At 40.1% G+C, this 17,517-nt stretch overlaps 6 protein-coding genes across 6 annotated transcripts; 5 read left to right on the plus strand and 1 right to left on the minus strand.

Annotated features, from left to right (window-relative positions):
• Positions 1-1,837: 1,837 nt before the first annotated feature.
• On the minus strand, positions 1,838-3,682 carry BCR41DRAFT_348480 (hypothetical protein). Its single transcript, XM_022023310.1, has one exon. It carries the CDS (start codon positions 3,621-3,623, stop codon positions 2,088-2,090), a length of 1,536 nt encoding a protein of 511 aa, XP_021884309.1. The 5' UTR covers positions 3,624-3,682; the 3' UTR covers positions 1,838-2,087.
• Positions 3,683-3,870: 188 nt separating this feature from the next.
• On the plus strand, positions 3,871-8,494 carry BCR41DRAFT_420039 (DNA polymerase phi-domain-containing protein). The gene is made up of 5 exons (XM_022029839.1): positions 3,871-4,368; positions 4,548-4,637; positions 4,751-4,939; positions 5,055-5,448; positions 5,624-8,494. Exons 1-5 carry the CDS (start codon positions 4,093-4,095, stop codon positions 8,482-8,484), a joined length of 3,810 nt encoding a protein of 1,269 aa, XP_021884310.1. The 5' UTR covers positions 3,871-4,092; the 3' UTR covers positions 8,485-8,494.
• A 903-nt stretch (positions 8,495-9,397) lies between these two features.
• BCR41DRAFT_225309 (hypothetical protein) lies at positions 9,398-11,077 on the plus strand. Its single transcript, XM_022020034.1, has 2 exons — positions 9,398-9,807; positions 10,102-11,077. The coding sequence occupies exons 1-2, from the start codon at positions 9,533-9,535 to the stop codon at positions 11,039-11,041; spliced, it is 1,215 nt and encodes a 404-aa protein (XP_021884311.1). The 5' UTR covers positions 9,398-9,532; the 3' UTR covers positions 11,042-11,077.
• Positions 11,078-11,513: 436 nt separating this feature from the next.
• Positions 11,514-12,596, plus strand: BCR41DRAFT_225331 (hypothetical protein). Its single transcript, XM_022020035.1, has one exon. The coding sequence runs from the start codon at positions 11,589-11,591 to the stop codon at positions 12,444-12,446; it is 858 nt and encodes a 285-aa protein (XP_021884312.1). The 5' UTR covers positions 11,514-11,588; the 3' UTR covers positions 12,447-12,596.
• A 1,218-nt stretch (positions 12,597-13,814) lies between these two features.
• On the plus strand, positions 13,815-14,757 carry BCR41DRAFT_333298 (hypothetical protein; the record flags this gene model as incomplete). The annotated part of the gene is made up of 3 exons (XM_022021884.1): positions 13,815-14,184; positions 14,335-14,534; positions 14,607-14,757. The coding sequence occupies exons 1-3, from the start codon at positions 13,834-13,836 to the stop codon at positions 14,755-14,757; spliced, it is 702 nt and encodes a 233-aa protein (XP_021884313.1). The 5' UTR covers positions 13,815-13,833.
• Positions 14,758-16,802: 2,045 nt separating this feature from the next.
• On the plus strand, positions 16,803-17,517 carry BCR41DRAFT_225352 (hypothetical protein; the record flags this gene model as incomplete). Its single annotated transcript, XM_022020036.1, has 1 exon — positions 16,803-17,517. A coding segment is annotated over exon 1 (441 nt), but the record flags the coding sequence as incomplete, so codon positions are not given.

Raw genomic sequence — 17,517 nt, forward strand, 5'->3', positions numbered from 1 at the left:
GCGCGAGTGCGAGTGCGAGTGTGAGTACTCTGTAATAAATATAAACCCTTTGTGGTATTAAACCCAAAGGCTTATTAACGCTCTACAGTCTTTACTCATGCTATGCAACACCTTGGAGGCCGGTGGTGCCAAGTTGTTGCTCGATCCAATGAGGTCAAGACCAATGGCGACTGCTACTTGAAAAGCTACAGCAGTTCAATACTAGCTCCTAGCACACTACCAGCTCCTAGTATACTACAAGGCCCAGTATCACGCTCTCTAATACTGGGTTTAGGGTAGATCTACTATATCAAGCTTTAATCGTTCTAAGTATATACAGATAGTATTTTAGTTGCTTGATTTGATCAGTAAGTTTTTATTTTTATTACTAAAAAAAAAAAAATAAAAAAAATAAAAAAAATAAAAAAAATAAAAAAAACCTACCTTTTGTAATATTGACTTTAGTATTGCAGCCTATACACAATGCAATGAGTTGACAGCTCCATACTGGTTCTTTAATATACGCTCCGTAAGACCTGGTATGACTTCTGATACTAGTTTTAGGATAGATCCGCTTATACCAGATCCTTATAGTCGATAAGGTATAAGTAGTCCATTCGTTAGATAGTTTGATCAACCCTCTGCCTTGAACCGTCATATTTGCATGATCGCCTTTTAAATGCTTCAGCTTTTTTGCTGTAAGCTCTGTACTGGAGCCTTTTTTGTACAGATTCATGTGTAACAACATCGTTATGTATATATTTATATATATACTGACGTGCTTTTATTATTATTATTATAATTATTATTATAATTATTATTATAATTATTATTATAATTATTATTATAATTATTATTTAGAACTTACACGTGGGTCCTCCTCAGAAGGCTGAGTGGAGCCATTGTCCTATTTCTGTTGATGCAGGAAGTGGGGATAGGCCCTGGATCAGAGTAAATGGGCCAAGGAGGGAGACGGAGTCTAATGACTTTTAAACGTTGCAGGAATGACAAAGCTTTTTATACTCTTTGAGGATGTAGAACCTCGTTGTGTAAACTGAATAAATCATGGAGAATTACGAACTGAGTCAATGATGATATCTATACACGTGTTGCATGGGTCTTTTATACCTGCATTCTTGGCCTCTTGTAGCGAATATCTCGGCTGTAGGAACGCTTGCTTCTTTAGGATCGATCTTTGATCGTCCAGTTGCTTTTGTTCTGTCTCTCTCTCTCTCTTTTTTTTTTTTTTTTTTTTTTTTTTTTTTTTATTTTTTTATCAATGAGATGAGGGAGTAAAGGAAAAGTATGGTCTGTAGCCTTCCTTTGTAGCCTTTTACATGATGACTACATTGGTAAGGTTTTTTTTTTTTATTTCTCAACAAAAATTATTGATAGGCCAGGATCCCAGCTGTATTCTTTATCAGAGTGGGAAGAGAACTCCCGCGCTCGCAGGCCCGCTTTCCCATCTTTTTCATATCTCTCACATGGATGCGGGTCAAAACAAACGAAACAGCTTTTAAGGTAAGAGCCAATCAAGACGAAAAAAAAAAAAAAAAAAAAAAAAAGCAAGAAAGTGGGAGAAGAAAAAGACCTGTGGCTAACTATTGAAGCCCAAAGTCTAGGTGTGTGAGCATGGCCTCATTTATTCCACAATAGCCGATCGTCTACACCTGTAGCTTAATCAACGCGTAATAAAAGCTTCAGGTTAAGAAGACATTTTGCCATGTTCCCCATCTAATGGCCCGCTTATAACATTACCGGACTATGTAAGACGGCCCATAGCTTTTTCAGACTTGGGTGACAAGTCGTACAAAAAAAAAAAAAAAAAAAATAGTGAAGTATCAACTTAATTTGAATGCTAAAGGTTACTATTACTAATCTTCACACATTAATCTTTGTAACTATGATCATGAGTACTGGATATTGCCAAACAGCAACAGTACCAGAGTGGCCGAGACGTTGCCCCCCTCCCCTCCCTCTCCTGGCCAATTCGGATTAAAGAGGTGAGGATAGCCTTTTGTGCAACAGTTTCTTATTACGTAGATATTGATACGAAGGAAGTTCCGAAAAAGATGCCGCTTAATTTGTAAACGGCTGCCAAGCTAATATTAATAGTTACTCACGGATGCGCGCGGTTGAAGTATATTAGCAATCGAATCATATATATCTTGGTTGGCGTTCACATTGCCCCTCAATTGTTTAATATTCGGCCAATTGTCCATCATCCATGTCGCATCTTCTGGCTGCATTTGCTGACCGATCTCAGCATGGAACTTTAAGCCTTCCAGACGCTTTAGGCTAGATAGCTCATCCAGTCCCGCCTTTAGCCTCAAGTTCAGTGTCCTCATCGCCGGATGCCAAGCAGTCTTCATTGCCAGGTCAAGAGAACGTAATCGAGTCAACTTGCCTAGCTGCTTGAACACAGCGCGCTGCTTCTCCAGGCCTTCTATGGTCTCATAATCAACGTCAGCTTGGATATAGATAGTCAGGTCAGCCAACTTGGTACAGACCCATTCCGCACCATTGACAATCTCTGTCACTGTGATTTTAGGTCCTATTAGTTGTTTCAGACATGGGCAATTACATAGGATTGCTAGCAGAATACCATCTGTCTTGAAACCGCGTACATCGAACGTTATTGTCTCGATCATCTCGCAGAGTCTCCCGAACCTCGTCTCTTGTATCATGTGTCTGTCTGCTAGTAATTCTTGCATGGAGAGCCAACCGAAACTACACGGCTCTGGGGAAGAAGAATGTCTTTTATTTGACAATACCAGCTGTTTTAGCTCGGTTATCTGCCTGAGAAGCGAGGCCATGTCCTCGTCCTTAACGTCCATCTCGAGGAAGGATAGGTCTGATAGCCCTGATAATGTCCAGGGTTGCTGAAAGAGTGCTTCCCCGCAGAAGGCTTTGTACCTTTGATACTTTTGGAATGCCAGTGAGCGCAGGTTTGGACATTTCTTAATCAACATGCTAGGACAAAGTGGTAGACTATGTGAACCTGAAGGGTCCTGTATCGTGACATCCAAAAGCCTTAGCGTAGACATCTTCGCAAAGACATAGTTGTCCGTGGGATCGCTCAAGAAACCAGTAGGTAGTTGACATATCTTTGTTTTACTCAACTCCAAGTACTCAAGTCTTTTACACATTTGAAAGAAATCATCGACTATTTCTTTCATTATTCCCGTTCCATCAATAACCAAATGGTTGAGGTTGGGGCATTTCAGCAGTGCTTTCCAGGTCCTTTGTGGGATTGGACCATAACAGGTAAATTTCGTGATTGTGGAGTTGTGGGCCTTGATGAAGGCTGAGAGATTGGTCACGGCCACCGGATCTTCATATACCGGCATACTTGTTACGAATTTGATGGTATGGAGACGAGCACACCCCTGCAATGACACGTACTCCTCTGGAAAGTGATAGAGCTCGAGTTCTTCAAGATGTATTTTATTGTTCTGCAATGCTTCGCCGGTAGGATAAGAAGTATTTTCATCGTCAGTAACAGTAATACGGCTCCATATGAACTTGATGAGTATTTCGTGGAAGCTTTTGGAGACACGAATGCACTGTAGGGTGTCCTCTAGACTGAGAAAGTCGCCAACAAGCGAGATGATTTCTGGAATATGTAAGGGGTGCTGGCTCATGTTGATGGTTGTGAAGTGTGGTGAGGGAATGACTGTGGTCTGGGAAATGGCAACAAGGAATAAAAATGCTCTTTTTATAGGCAAATTGTTTGTGATTTGACATTTTGCCACCTTTTTTAAGGTTTAAGGAGGGAAGACACACAGCCATTTCGAGTGGAATCAACAATGTGGCTTTGCAGAGATGACAGTCACCAATGTCAACAATTTTTTTTTTTTTTTTTTTTTTTTTGCTCTCACTCACCTTCAACGAGCGACAATACCATTCCACCGTTGTGCTCAGACATTTCCCTTCACTCCTCTTTACTCATCTCTTCCCTTTAATCCCTTTCCTCACGGTCTCTCATTGGTGCTGACTGTTCTGTCTGATCCCTTTTATCCCTCCTTCTTTCTTTTCCTCTTTCATTTCGTTTTATTTTTAGCATTATAAATATATAATATATTATATTATTTACAAACAAGAGTAGAGAAAATGAGTCAGCCACATCTGCCTCTCTTTGGCATCTTGGCCTCATTGGATGTGACAGAACGGAATGCTGCAGCCTTGACCCTCATCAAGGCCCTTGCTGTCCTTCAGAATTCACATTCATGTGACTTGGATCCCACAAAGGAAGACATTGATATCACTGAGAAGACATTAGACATTCTTTGTCACCCAGATGTTGTTTATGCTCTTAAACGACTTATCAGGGGATTACCTAGTGACCGAGAAGCTGCCCGTCAGGGCTTCTCTCTTGCTTTAACTGAGGTATAAGGAATTAGAGGAATAAAAGGAAAAAAAAAAAAAAAAGAGGAGGAAAATGTCTGCTCTGTTTTTATTTGGATTGATTTAATCGATTTAATTATCTGAAGCGAAAAAAAAAAAAAAAAAAAAAAAAAAAAGAAAGAAAAGACATTTGTTGATCATTTTTATATTTTCTCTGATAGTTGCTGATCGGATTGAACTTCTTGACTGTCAAGATCGTGCTGGAGCTCTTGTTCAGATTTACAGAGATCAAGAATTTTATGAAGGGGAAGGTAAGGAGGAGGATCAATTGAATATATATATGTAATTATTTCTTTTTAATCATTTTTTTTTGTAATTGAATTAGATTCTAAACAATTTTATTTACTGTTATTGTTGCTATTAGGAGGAGCGGAATCATATGTTCGGAAGGATTTTCGGCTTCATGAGCATTATTCAGTCCGGTATGTTGACTCGGCCAAGGACTACGGATGAGGATATCAAACTGATCATTGATGATCTGGTCGAGTATTCACGGGAAAAGTCTTATTTGTCAGAGGTTTGCCATCAGGTGCTCGTCATGATGCTTCCTCAGGTATTATTGATCACATTTGAAGCTGTCTTTTTTTTTCTGTTTTTGGCCATGCTAATAAAAATTTAGAATGTTTAGAGACTGATCATAAGCGACGTTTCTCTTCAAATTCAAACAGATTATCAATCATCCCAAGTCTGTTAAATATATTGTCGACACTGTTTTTGCCGAAGGCGTCAATACACCAGATGAGTTGAACGTTGCCATGGTTTTAAAGGAGCATCTGGATCAGATCAACAGCGGACTATCTAAAGAAGATCAGATCAACTGGACAAGGGTTCTTGGTAAATCATGGAAGAACCCCATTATCCTTCACCCCTCCAACCTCAAGTATCTGGGTTTATTGCTCAAGGAAGCTTCAACTGAGGAAGGAACCCAACCATCATCCAACTGGCGTCAAAATCTTCATCCTGTTTGGGACCGTATTCTTGCTCAATATTTCAACAACGCTAATAATGTGTCTGTATCCCAGATTGCTCCTTTCCGTGATTTCTGGAATGTTGTCATTGATTGTAAGTCGCGTTGTTATGTTTGTAGTTCTTGGTATTGATCGATCGCACCGCTGGGATTTCCTTTTCTTTTCTTTTTTTTTTTTTTTTTTTTTTTTTTTTCCGGAGTTTATTTCGTGTCATATTATTTATATATTTCTTCATTTTTTTTTTTTTTTTTTTTTTCTCTTTATTTCAGCCACATTATTTGACTCGAGCTCCTCTCATGAGCGCAAATATTGGGGATTCCAGATTTTTGAGAGAGTTTTGCCGGTCTTGGATGAGGATCAACTTCCACTTATTTTCACCACCAACTTTATGCGCTGCTTTGTGAACAACCTTGCGAGCGAGGATCGATTCTTGAACAAAGCAGCCAAACACACGATGGCGGCGATGCATGCTAGGGCAGATACGAACGAAGCCGTTCGTTTGACGTTGATCACACAGCTGCTGGATAAGAATCCGAATTTTGATCGCATGTCCCGATCCAAGACAGTGGAGACATTGCTCGGAGGATTGGATGTCACTCATATTAAGGACTATCTTCAATACCTTACCAAAGCCTTTGTCGAACAGGAGACGTCTGAATCCAACAGTGTGGAGCGTGGCAAGCGCGTCGATGTCAGCAGACAATGGACTATTGACCAGATGTTCTCGCTTTTCCGCAATCCCAAGGTTCCACGGGAGGAGGGCTGGATCAAGTCGATTCTGGAGTTCTATCTGGTCCATGCCTTTTTCGAGATCAAGAAGGCTGACAGCAAAAACAAGTATGCAGAGGCTCATAGGCTGCCCTCGCCTCCTCTCTCTGGCCCTACCCGAGAATCGTGCAGGGGCCGGTTTTACAGCATGATGGCTGAACTTTCTACGATGGCGCCATTGGCGGCCAAGAGGGAGAATGAGGAGACTGAGGCGATTAACTATAGCCGTAAACTCAATGGTACGATGGTGGATGGCACGTTCTGGTGCTCCTATGCTCTGAATATGATGGTTGATCTGGAGAAGAACAAGAACTTTCAATCGTTGGTCACCCTTGGGGATGATGCTGCCAAGGCCAAGAAGACTGCTCTGGCTCTGGTGGGTAAGATCCAAGAAAGGTCAAAGAAGGCATCGAAGGGACTCAAGGCACAGTATAAGGCTTTTGAGCTACTCTTTGTGCAGATGATCCTTCAGCTCTATATCGAACCAGAGGATTCGACCAACATTTTGGGTGAATTGCACGATTGCTACGACAAAGTCTTTGGGCCGTCCTCCAAGTCTAAGAAGGCCAACGGCAAGACATCAGCCCAGGATGAGGATGGGGAGGACGAAGAGGAGATCCAGCCTGTGGAGGTTATTGTGGATATCCTGCTCAGTTTCTTGATCAAGCCCTCGGCACTGCTCCGTCATGTGTCAGAACAGGTGTTTGTGATCTTTTGCGATAAGATGACCAAGACTGGCCTGGAGTTGATGTTGTCGACTCTTCAGACCAAAGATAATAAGGATGATATGTTTGGAGAAGAGAATGATGAAGAAGATGAAGACGAGGATGCAGAGGCAGATGCCCACAACCAATCTGGTGAGGAAGAGGAAGAGGAAGAAGAGGAAGAAGAAGGAGAAGGAGAAGAAGATGATGATGAAGATGAAGAAGAGACCGAGGACATGGATGTGGATGAGGAAGAGGATGATGAGCCTGTTGACGAGGAGTTTAGAAAGAAGCTCGCTGCGGCTCTGAATATGAAGGACGGTGGGGAGGATGAGGAATCGTCGGATGAGGAGCTCTTGGATGATGACCAGATGATGGCTTTTGATGAGAAGCTGAACGAGATCTTTAGGCAGAAGAAGCTTGCGAAGGCTCAGCAGAAGGATGCGAAGCAGACGCTGGTGCACTTTAAGAACAAGGTGTTGGATTTATTGGAGCTGTACATCAAGAAGCAATCATCGAACGAGTTGGTGTTGGAATTGGTTGTGCCCCTGCTGTCGCTTGTTGTGACCCCGTCCGCTGGTAATATGCCGATCCACGACAAGATTGTGTCGTTGTTGCGGAACAAGCTTGCGAAGATCAAGGACTATCCACGGGAGTATGATGAGGAACATGTGTTTGAGATCTTGTCGCAGGTGCATGAGCTAGCCAAGAAGTCGCCGGACGGGAAATCATCAAGTCTGTGCGGAGAACTTTCATTGTTGTTGGTGAAGGTATTGATTGGTGGTCAGGATGAGAAGACGGCTGTAGGGGAGACCAAGGTGGAGAGAACGGCAGTATCGACAGGAAAGAGGACACGTGGGATGAGTAAGAAGAGCAAGGCAGCAGCAGAGGTGGATCCTGAGGAGGCAGCGCTGAAGGCGAAGCAAGATCGGGTGATTGGGCTGTATAGTGCTAGTCTGAAGGAGTTTATGACGCGCAAGCACTCGAACTTGTCAGCGAAGATGTTTTTAGAGTTTATTGACCGATTCCCACATTTGGCATGGCATCTGTCGAGCACATTGTTGGAGTACACGAGTCCCAAGGCAGTGGTGAAGACATTCCGACAGACGATGGCCTTTACGATGCTTGCGGCGCTGGTGAAGCGTCTTGCGAACAAGAACACACCAGAGTTTGAGCCTCTGTTTTTGGAAACGGTACCGCTGATCCGGAACTCTTTGATTGAGACATTTGAGGGGGCATTTGTTGATGTGGAAAAGAATGAGGCGACAGCAACGGCAGCGGCCAGAGGATTGAATGTAGCACGTCTGCGTGAGATCCTCAAGTTTGCGATACTGTCGGCACGGATGGCGAAGCGTTCGGAGAATAGGGTGAAGGAGATTTGGCAGACAGAGAAGATGGGACCGTTGCTTCAACGGATCAGTGAGGACGGACGGTTCAACAGCGGAGCATTACGTTCGTTGATACAGCAGATGTTGGTGTTGATTGAGAGTGAGATCAAGCTGATGAGGGGTTCGGTCAAGAAGCAGGAGAAGCAGGAGAAGCGTAAGCGTGCGTTGGAGGCACAAGCGAACGGCAGCAGTAAAAAGAAGGCCCATCGGTCCAAGAAACGTAAAGTAGCAACCACAAAATCAACTACATCGACACTTTCAGAAGCATAAAAAAGGAAAGAAAAAAAAAAAAAAGCATTAGAAAAAAAAAAAATTCTATATTTTTTAAACAAAAAAAAGTTACATTTTGCATCGAAATAAAGAACGAAAAATTAAAGCGCATTTTATTCATCAAAAAAAGGTTTTATTTTTTTTCCCTGCAGGTTGATAGACTGCGTAACGGCTTTTTTTTTTGTGTGTGTGTCCTTGGATGTGCCATTAGGATAAAGCTGTTTTTGAGTTGGAATCCAACAAATTCCGTTAACACAACACTGATTGGCTTTTTAAAAAAAATTTTGATTATTTTTCGCTCTCATTCTCGCTTACTCGCACTTGTCCTCTTATTCTGGTTCCGAGTCAGGAAGTCTCATTTTCAGTCATTTCCTCCCAAATCCACACTCTCCCCACTCTCGACGCCTTTTTTTGACGATTTTTTATTTATTTTACCTCCGTCATCAGCACACAATCACCATCGAAAAGTAAAAAAAAAAAAAATATAGAGACAGGAAAATCGTAAAGCTCCTTCCATTTCACCTTATTCCTCTTCCCTACACCCACTCTTTTTTTTATTTATTTTTTTCTTCTTATTCCTTGCCTCATTTCTCACCTTTTGGACAAAAAAATTTTTTTTCCTTCTCTTTTTATTCCCTTTCCCCCCAATTCACCCTCTCTTTCTCTCTCTCTCTCTTTCTCTCTCTTTCTCTCTCTCTTTCTCTCACTTTCTCTCTCTCTTTCTCTCACTTTCTCTCTTCTCTTCCTCTCTCACTCTCTTTTTCAAAGACATCTTAAATTCACATGCAACCCTTATCTACCCTTTACCTTTTCTATTTTTTATTTTAACAAAATACTCATTCATTCCGATCATCTTTTGCTCATCTCTTCATTCATATTCACACACACACACACACTCTCTCTCTCTCCCTCTCTCATTCAAACTCAAACTCACAACTTTCTTTTATTCATTCATCCCTCTTCCCCTCTTCCCTTCCCCTTTAAATTTTTTTCTGCTCTATTCCCTTTTATTCTCTCTATCAACCTTTCTCTTCTTCCCCTCCCTACTATGGCCAACTCTACTACTACCGCCACCGGTGCTGCGGATGACCAGTTCATCGCCGGTGCCTATAAATTCCAGGTCTGTGTCTCAACCGACAAACCCCTGCGTGAACTCGCAATGGAGGCTTCCCTGCACAAGGACTATGCAACTATGGCTCCTGGATTCATCCATGCTTCTGCTTCTGTCAAGCAATTTGTGACCCTCGTCCCTGCTGATAGCCAAATCAAGGATCTCAAGCGTGAAATCCAAAAGGATTTCCGGAAATATTATCCCGAAGAAGGGTACGTCGCGTCTCTCTCAAATCGCTTTTTTTTTTTTTTTTTTACTATAATTTTTATTTTTATTTTTATTTTTTATTTTGAAAAAATTATCAAAAAAATTTTTTTTTTACGCTTTTGTGAGCCACAAAAAAAAAAAAAAAAAAAAAAAAACAGAGAGGAGTAGACTCTTTTTATTTTTTTTATTTTTTTTTGTGCTGTGCTGTGCTACAGTTGAACGCGTGTTTATTCAAACATTCTTGCATACCTTTTTTTTCTTTTCTTTTGCCTGTGTTGCAATTCCTTCATTTTAAACAGCAAGACATATACGATCGAGCATCTGGAAAATGCCAACCACTTCAGACTCAAGGACACCCATGTGATCAAGCAGGTCCTTCATGATAACGAGGTCATCAATGTCGTTGGCTTTTCCAAGGAAGCAGGTAAAGGTGCTCGCGCCAAACCTGCTCAATCCTCTACTACTGCCACTCCAACCCCTACCGCCGTCGCAGGCGTCAAGCGCAAGTTGGATCAAACAGAGAACGACTCCACTCCCACAACCAAAGCCGGAAAAACCCCCAACAGCAGTAGTACAGACAAAAAGAAGAAAGAACCTGCCTCTACCTCAACCGATGATTCCGCTGCTCCAAAGAACGCCAAAAAGGCCAAAGTAACAACTCCCAATGAGGAAACCAACGCAAAGACAACCACTCCTTCGACTGATACTGCCAAGACTAACAACAAGCCCAAGCCCAAGGCACCAACCCCTGCCCCATCTTCTCCCTCACAGACAGAGGAGGAAATTATGAAGAGCGTGTCTGCGAACAACAACAAGAAGAAGAACGCTGCCGCTGCTGCTGCGGGTACTACCGCTCCATCAGAGCCCAACAACAACGACACCTCCAAAAAGCAAACTACAACCGACAAGAAGAAGAAGAAGGCACCAGAGGCCAATGCATCTGAATCTACATCCGCACCTGCTACGACTGAAGCAAAATCAAAGGTGAACGGCAAGACCGAGAAAGCAGAAAAGTCTGACAAGCCGGTCCAAAAGACCGACAAGGCTAACAAAGGCCCCAATGAGAAGGCAACAACCGCAGACAAGGACTCGTCTGAAAAGCCCAAGGAAGGTGGAGGGGAGACTTTGGCCAAGGCTAAGGGTACGGGCAAGAAGGCCAAGAAAACGACTGGTGCTGGTACAAACACTTCTACTGCTGCTACCGAGGCGTCGTCCAAAAAGGACACTCCAGGTAACTAGAGCCAAGAAGAACGTGAGGAAGTCAAGAGAGAGAGTGTGGAAGAGAGAGAAAGAAAGTGTGTGCATTTAAATTAACAGGGTTCTTTTTTATCATTGTTTTTATTACTATTACTATTGCTGTTACTGTTACTATCATTATCATTATCATTATCATTATCATTATCATTATTACTATTATTTATCGTTGTCTTTGTCTTTGTCTTTGTCTTTTTTTTTTTTTCTTTAAAAAAAAAGAAAAAAAAGAAAAAAAAATCGAATAGAGAATGCAAAGAAAAAAAAAAAAAAAAAAACATCGTGGGAAGAGAAGAAAAAAAAAAAAAAAAAAAAAAAAAAAGGAATGTGAGAGGGAAGTTAAAATGAAAAACGTGGGCACGATTTATTTTGGCAATAATAATAAAAAAAAAAATACAACTTTGCATAAACCCACAGCCCAAGTTTATAAATCTAATATTTGCATTTTTACATCTAAAAAAAAAAAAAAAAAAAAAAAAAAAAAACACCATACATTTCAGAGTCTTCAGATGATAAAGAGTCCAATAACGACAAAATGTCGCGCACATCACGCAAGATTGATAATGATGCTGTGATCCAGGAGGTATTGGCCAAGGACCCGAGTGAGCGAACGGAGGAAGACAAAAAGAAACTTCGACTTGCTGAACGGCGAAAAAAGGAAAGGGAGCGAAGGGAAGAAATCATGAAAGCCAGAGAAGATATCTTATCGAATGATCCAGAGATCGTCGCAGCTGCAAAAGAAGTCCTAAAGCCTCGAAGACGCGGTCGTCCGGACACTCATGAACATCATCAATCCATTGCCGATAATCAAGAGGGCGATTACAATAACGACAGCAACAACAGCACCGACAGCAGCGACAGCACCAACAACAATGACAAAAAGGACGATAAGAAAAAGACTTTATTATCCTCCCAATCTCATTCAAAATCATATCCACCCTTACCTTCAGCTCCGTCTTCGTCTTTGTCCTCATCATCTACATATCCGATCCCAGGAATCCTTGTCAAGGCACAGTCCACAGACGGGCCTCCAAGGAAGAATGATCAGCCTGCTAGACCCTTACCATCACCGAGCACAAGTTCGGACACTATCCGGGATGTGCCTGCTGTCAAAAATAATACAGTGAAAAAAGAAGTGCCACAGGTACAGCCAAAGTTGGAACAGCAGAGGCAGCAGCAGCAGGCCACCAAAGTTTCAACTGATGAGAGGAGTCGCTCCTCATCAGCATCCTCTTCCTCTTCTTCTTCCTCTCCCTCTCCTTCTGCCTCCGTCTCCACGTCATCGTCATTATCGAATAGACCTCGCCGTAGTTTCAGTTCAGGTAGTGATTCTTCAACTAGCGGTGATAGTGAAGATGATGACGATGATAACGCCCTGGGCATTGAATGGTGAAGAAATAAAAGAAATTCATCGTCATTCAATGCTCTTTCTCCTGCATTCATGTCCACTACATGCTTCTTGCAGTCGAACTTTCAATATTCTCTTCCCAATCCTCGTCCTCTTCTTTTGCATTTTAAAATGTTTTTAAAAATATAAACCCAGAATTTTTTTTTTTTTTTTTTTTTTTTTTTTTGTGTTGCCATTTCTTTGTATATACAATCTTTGCTTTATTTGACTTCTTGGGGATAGGTTCAGTTCTCATTCCTTCAGAGAGATCAGATAAAAGAAAACAAGGCTTCTATCTAATTTTCTTTCTGATAATAAGACAGCGTGGAAAAAACCTTTTTTTTTTTTTTTTTTTTTTTCCTCCTGAGAAGTCAAAGGTATTACGTAAGAATCTTAAAGAGAAACTGTCCTCGTTTTTTTTTTTTTTTTTTTTTTTTTTTTTTCATGCGTGCGGATTTCCTTTTACAGTCCTTTATTAGAGTTCCTTGCTTCGATCCAATTCTACCGCTCAGTCACATATATTGGAACTTTGGCATGTCATCATGACTGACTTTGGTTTTGGCCCGTCCGTACACCCTTTATCTTTTACACAGCATCAATTGACAACCTGACCAAACCATCGTGTTATCATTATGGGGCCATATACCCACTTGCATCATCTAATCTACACAAAAGGTTTTCTCAATTGTACTACAGTACGGGCACATCTCTGTCAGCAAGACCTCTTTGAGATCTTTTCAACGTTTACTGTTTATGTTTTTATACAACATGGGTTTAAGTGCTATTGAGGATCCAGTGTGACCGGATTTGTTTTTCTGGATCATAACCAGACAAATTCTAATCCAAAATGAGGAAGCAATGTTGCGAGCTTGTTTCAAGTAAGGGGAAAGGATGTTTATGCGAGCCAATGATTGGGAGTTTTATTCCTCGTATTTATCAGTTTATTAAAACATATTAGTCAATAACTCGCTCATATCAACAAAACTACAATGGCATTCCTCACCCCCCTGTTGATTGCCTGAATGTAGCTGACCGATGAAGTTTATTTCCATAGAATCCAAACCGTTATGCAAGATAAAAATAAGAACTTTTCAAGTCTATGCTCAACACAGGGACAAGCAAGGGCGCTGTCTTTGTTTATAGTTTTGTTGATTGGGATTATATGGCAATAGCCCCTCCTCCCCCCCCCTCCCCTTTTTTTTTTTTTTTTTTTTTTTTTTTAAAAAAAAAGGTGCGGAATTGACGGTACGGGGCTGTTTTGGAATTTCAATGAAAACTGGGGGAGAAAGGCTTCTTTGACTTTTTATAAATACTGACATTTACATTTTTTAATTTCTTCACTCCATTTTTATCTTTCCCTTCCATAAACTCATAAAAAAAAAAAAAAAAAAAAATGTTTGCCAAAGCTTTTTGTATCAGCATTGTATATCTTTCCTTTGTACGGGTGACTATACCTCCAAGATCATCCGAATCTGTTTGGGTATCCAAGACAGACAAGGTTTGTCCCGAGAAAAGTTTTATAGTATCGCGTTATCATCCATATATATTGGTAGGCCTGGTCTCTTTATGGACCCTATCCTATCTGGCCCTCTTGCTTTGGTCCGATTCTGATGACACTGCAGTCAGACCCGAGATTGCTCAGTTGCATGAGCTGAAGCCTTGGCATATCATCCTGACAGTGATTGCTCTTGCAGGTTCTCAGCTTCGAGCTTGGTCCTTCCGCACGCTTTCCTGGTTTTTTACTGTAAATGAAATACAAAAAAAAAAAATAAAAAATAAAAAATAAAGGATGTCTCTTTTTTTTTTTTTTTTTTTTTTATAATATCATTCCAAAATTGTGTGTGATCGATCTACTTAGCCTATTGACATTTCTTTTTCTTTTCTTTTTAAATAGTACCAACTAACAATCCGTCCAAATCATCGTCTTATCACTACAGGACCATATACCTACTTGCGTCACCCATCCTACACAGGAGGTGTTCTCAATCTCGGTGCATTTTGGGCACTCCTCTGGCATCAGGGTCTCTTTGAGGTCTTTTCAATGTATGCCGTTCATGTTCTAGAAGCCATGGGTTTAATATCATCGTCATGGCTGTCTTCCCCCACCAACGACAGCAACAGCCACATCTGGAATATGCTTTTCTCTGTTATCTACCACTGTGGAAGTTTTGGTGTGGTCGGGTTATTTCTCTGGATCACAATCGGACAAGTTATAAAACGCGTCCGAGCTGAGGAAGCGATGATGCGAGCTCATTTCGGACGGGAGTGGGATGTGTATGCGAGCCAAAGATGGAAGTTTGTTCCTTTTGTTTATTAGTTTGTTTAAAAAAAAAAAAATTAGAAGAGAATCCTGCAGAGGAGGAGGTGGGTTAAAAATAATTAAATGTCCCCTATATCGACTGTCATTCTCAGATGGACCAAAGCACTTTATACTGCCTTATGAATATATGAATATATTTATATATACCAAGGCCAATGATCCTATTTTTCCTGATTACAAACCAGACATGCTGGGCAAAAAAAAAAAAAAAAAAAAAAATATCTGTAATGGAACATTTCTGGTATTTTATGCTTCCTTTTTCCCTTCTTTCGACGAAAACTAAGCTAATCTTAAGCAGCAATAACGGACCTGTAGAGGTCAAGCCAAGGTTGTCAAAGGCACCAAGGCTTTCAAGCTCTACCTGTTACTTCAAAAAAAATAAATAAATAAAAAATAAAATTGTACTGAAGAAAAATAATATTTTTTTTTTTTGTGTGCCACAAGGAACTTTTATTTTTATTTTTTATTTTTTTATTTTTTATAACCGAGTAGAATCTGGACGCATGACGAAGAGTTGTTAATTCTTACTGTGGTATCATTTTAGGGCAATAGTTGGAAATATAACAAAAAAAAAAAAAAAAACTCCCTCCCCCAGTAGAATATTTTTTTTTTTTTTTTTTTACTCCAAAGCAAATCTGTTATATCTGTTTGTAGCCTTATAAAAAATAAAAAAAAAAAAAAATAGTAATAATAAAAAAGGGCTATGATGGCGCAGTGCTTGCATCGGTTTGATTTTTTTTTTTTTTTTTTTTTTTTTCCACAAAATCAGAATCTCCTTTTATTATTCTGTCATAATCACAGGTTCGATTGATCGAGGGATTGATTGAGGTTTGGTATCATTGGTCTGTAATCTTCGATCAGTTATTATTATTTTTATTATTATTATTATTATTATTATTTCCCCCCCCCCCCCTGTGCCTGGATTTCACGCGTCAAAACAGCTTATGCCTCTAATTGATGCTCCAAATAATCCAAGCCTTTTGGCGTCGTTTCATAAGACATTTTTTTTTTTTAACTTTCGAATGTCTCAAGAGGTAGGGCCTTAACGTAAGCACCAATGATGACGTACTGAATTCAAGTCTCGGGGATCAAAGATTTCAGACAACTTGAACTCTAGCATCATTGTCTTGACTGGAAAAAAAAAAAAAAAAAAAAAAAAGAGAGAGAAAGAACTGTTGTACATGTACACAAACCATTGATTCTTTTTTTTATTTATTTGTGATACAAAAAGTATAGATATCCATGGAATTCGACCACGCCATGTCCACAAGGAACTTTTTTTTTTTTTTTTTTTTTTATTAATTTGCTCTTTGTTTGTAGTTCAGAATCTTTCTATGACAATACAAGTTTGATATCTTTTATTCTTTTTTTTTCTTTTACTGAGTAAATCCTTCCTGAACCTGTCTATGAGTAGTTTTGCACTTCTGTGCCGTGATATCATTCTGGGTCGAGATAGACGATTCGATACAACAGTGGATTCCTTTTTCCTCTTTCCTCCTTCCCTCCTTCCCTCCTTCCCTCCCCTTGAACGTTATGACACATGATCACTTTCAAGGTCTGTTGCCCTGGATGTGTAAAAAAAAAAAAAAAAAAAAAAAAAAAAGCCTGGTATGTGAGGTTGTACAGACTATTCTGTTCTTTACAAGATTTTAATTGACGGGAGGAATGAAGAGGCTAGGCTTTTGTTGGGTTTTCATCTGCAGGTGCTTATAAAAAGATACATAGAACGGAGGATTGACTGTGTGTTTTTTTTTTTGTGTGACCAAAGGGCGGGAGACTGCAGGAGGATTACAAAAATGAAGGACAAATGGAAGAAATAAAAAATAATAAAAAAATAAAAAAATAAAAAAAAAATGGATAGGGACGATAATGGTTTATAATGATGAATATGATGACATGAAAGCATGCGATGATCCTTTGGCACAAGAAAAGGGTAGTTTTCGATGGCATTCGAAGAAATGTCAACAACACAACAACAAAAAGAGAAATCCTTCATAAAATCCCATTCCTTCAAAGACTTTTGTTTTTTTTTTTTTTTTTTTTTTCCTTCTTTTTCTCTTTGTTCTCCCAGCATTTTTTCCGTTCCAGAGTTTATTCAAATCGACAGCACAGCAAAAATAAACCTTATCACAGAAACCGCACCACTCACACACCTGAAAGGCCGAATAAAAAGATTCTCTCTTTTTTCTTTTTTCTTTTTCTTTTTCTTTTTCCTTTTTATTCTTTTTATTCTTCTTGTTTTTCTTTTTCATATTTTTCAATCATTCCCTAGCCACTCATAAAAAAAAAAATTAAAAAAATTAAAAAAAGATCGCCATGGAATACTTCAACACAACGACAATCACCTCCATGGCCGCTGGTGCAGTAATAGGGGCCTATTTAGTGTACTCCCACATGATCGAGCCTCAACATACACAAACAAAGGAGGTCGACAAATCCCTTTTGATCGTCAACAATGAAAAAGTCGAAACGCTGCAGAAAGCCCTCCAAGCCAAGGAATCAGATTATCTTGCTGCAGAGGCTCGTGTAGCTAAAGCAGAACAGAGGATCCAAGAACTCGAAAGCAAGATCGAAACAGACACACAACTGACAGTAGAAGAATCCATCAAGAAATCCGACCCACAGATGGAGGCCAAGCTCGAATCCCTCAGTATTACGAACAAATCCCTCGTCCTCCAACTCTCACAAGAGCAAGACAAACTCAGGTTGATGATGGTGGAGATGCAAGCCTTGAAAGATGAATCTGCTGCTTCGATT

This window comes from Lobosporangium transversale (assembly GCF_002105155.1).
Source record: "Lobosporangium transversale strain NRRL 3116 chromosome Unknown BCR41scaffold_7, whole genome shotgun sequence".
In the NCBI taxonomy this organism is placed as follows: Eukaryota; Fungi; Mortierellomycota; class Mortierellomycetes; order Mortierellales; family Mortierellaceae; genus Lobosporangium; species Lobosporangium transversale.

Bases quoted from the DNA above. Each gene is read 5' to 3' on its own strand.
- BCR41DRAFT_348480 (XM_022023310.1), bottom strand. From the start codon at position 3,623: ATGAGCCAGCACCCCTTACATATTCCAGAAATCATCTCGCTTGTTGGC.
- BCR41DRAFT_420039 (XM_022029839.1), top strand. From the start codon at position 4,093: ATGAGTCAGCCACATCTGCCTCTCTTTGGCATCTTGGCCTCATTGGAT. The intron at 4,638-4,750 runs GTAAGGAGGAGG...TGTTGCTATTAG, and splicing joins AGAATTTTATGAAGGGGAAG to GAGGAGCGGAATCATATGTT. The intron at 4,940-5,054 runs GTATTATTGATC...AAATTCAAACAG, and splicing joins TCGTCATGATGCTTCCTCAG to ATTATCAATCATCCCAAGTC.
- BCR41DRAFT_225309 (XM_022020034.1), top strand. From the start codon at position 9,533: ATGGCCAACTCTACTACTACCGCCACCGGTGCTGCGGATGACCAGTTC. The intron at 9,808-10,101 runs GTACGTCGCGTC...CATTTTAAACAG, and splicing joins AAATATTATCCCGAAGAAGG to CAAGACATATACGATCGAGC.
- BCR41DRAFT_225331 (XM_022020035.1), top strand. From the start codon at position 11,589: ATGTCGCGCACATCACGCAAGATTGATAATGATGCTGTGATCCAGGAG.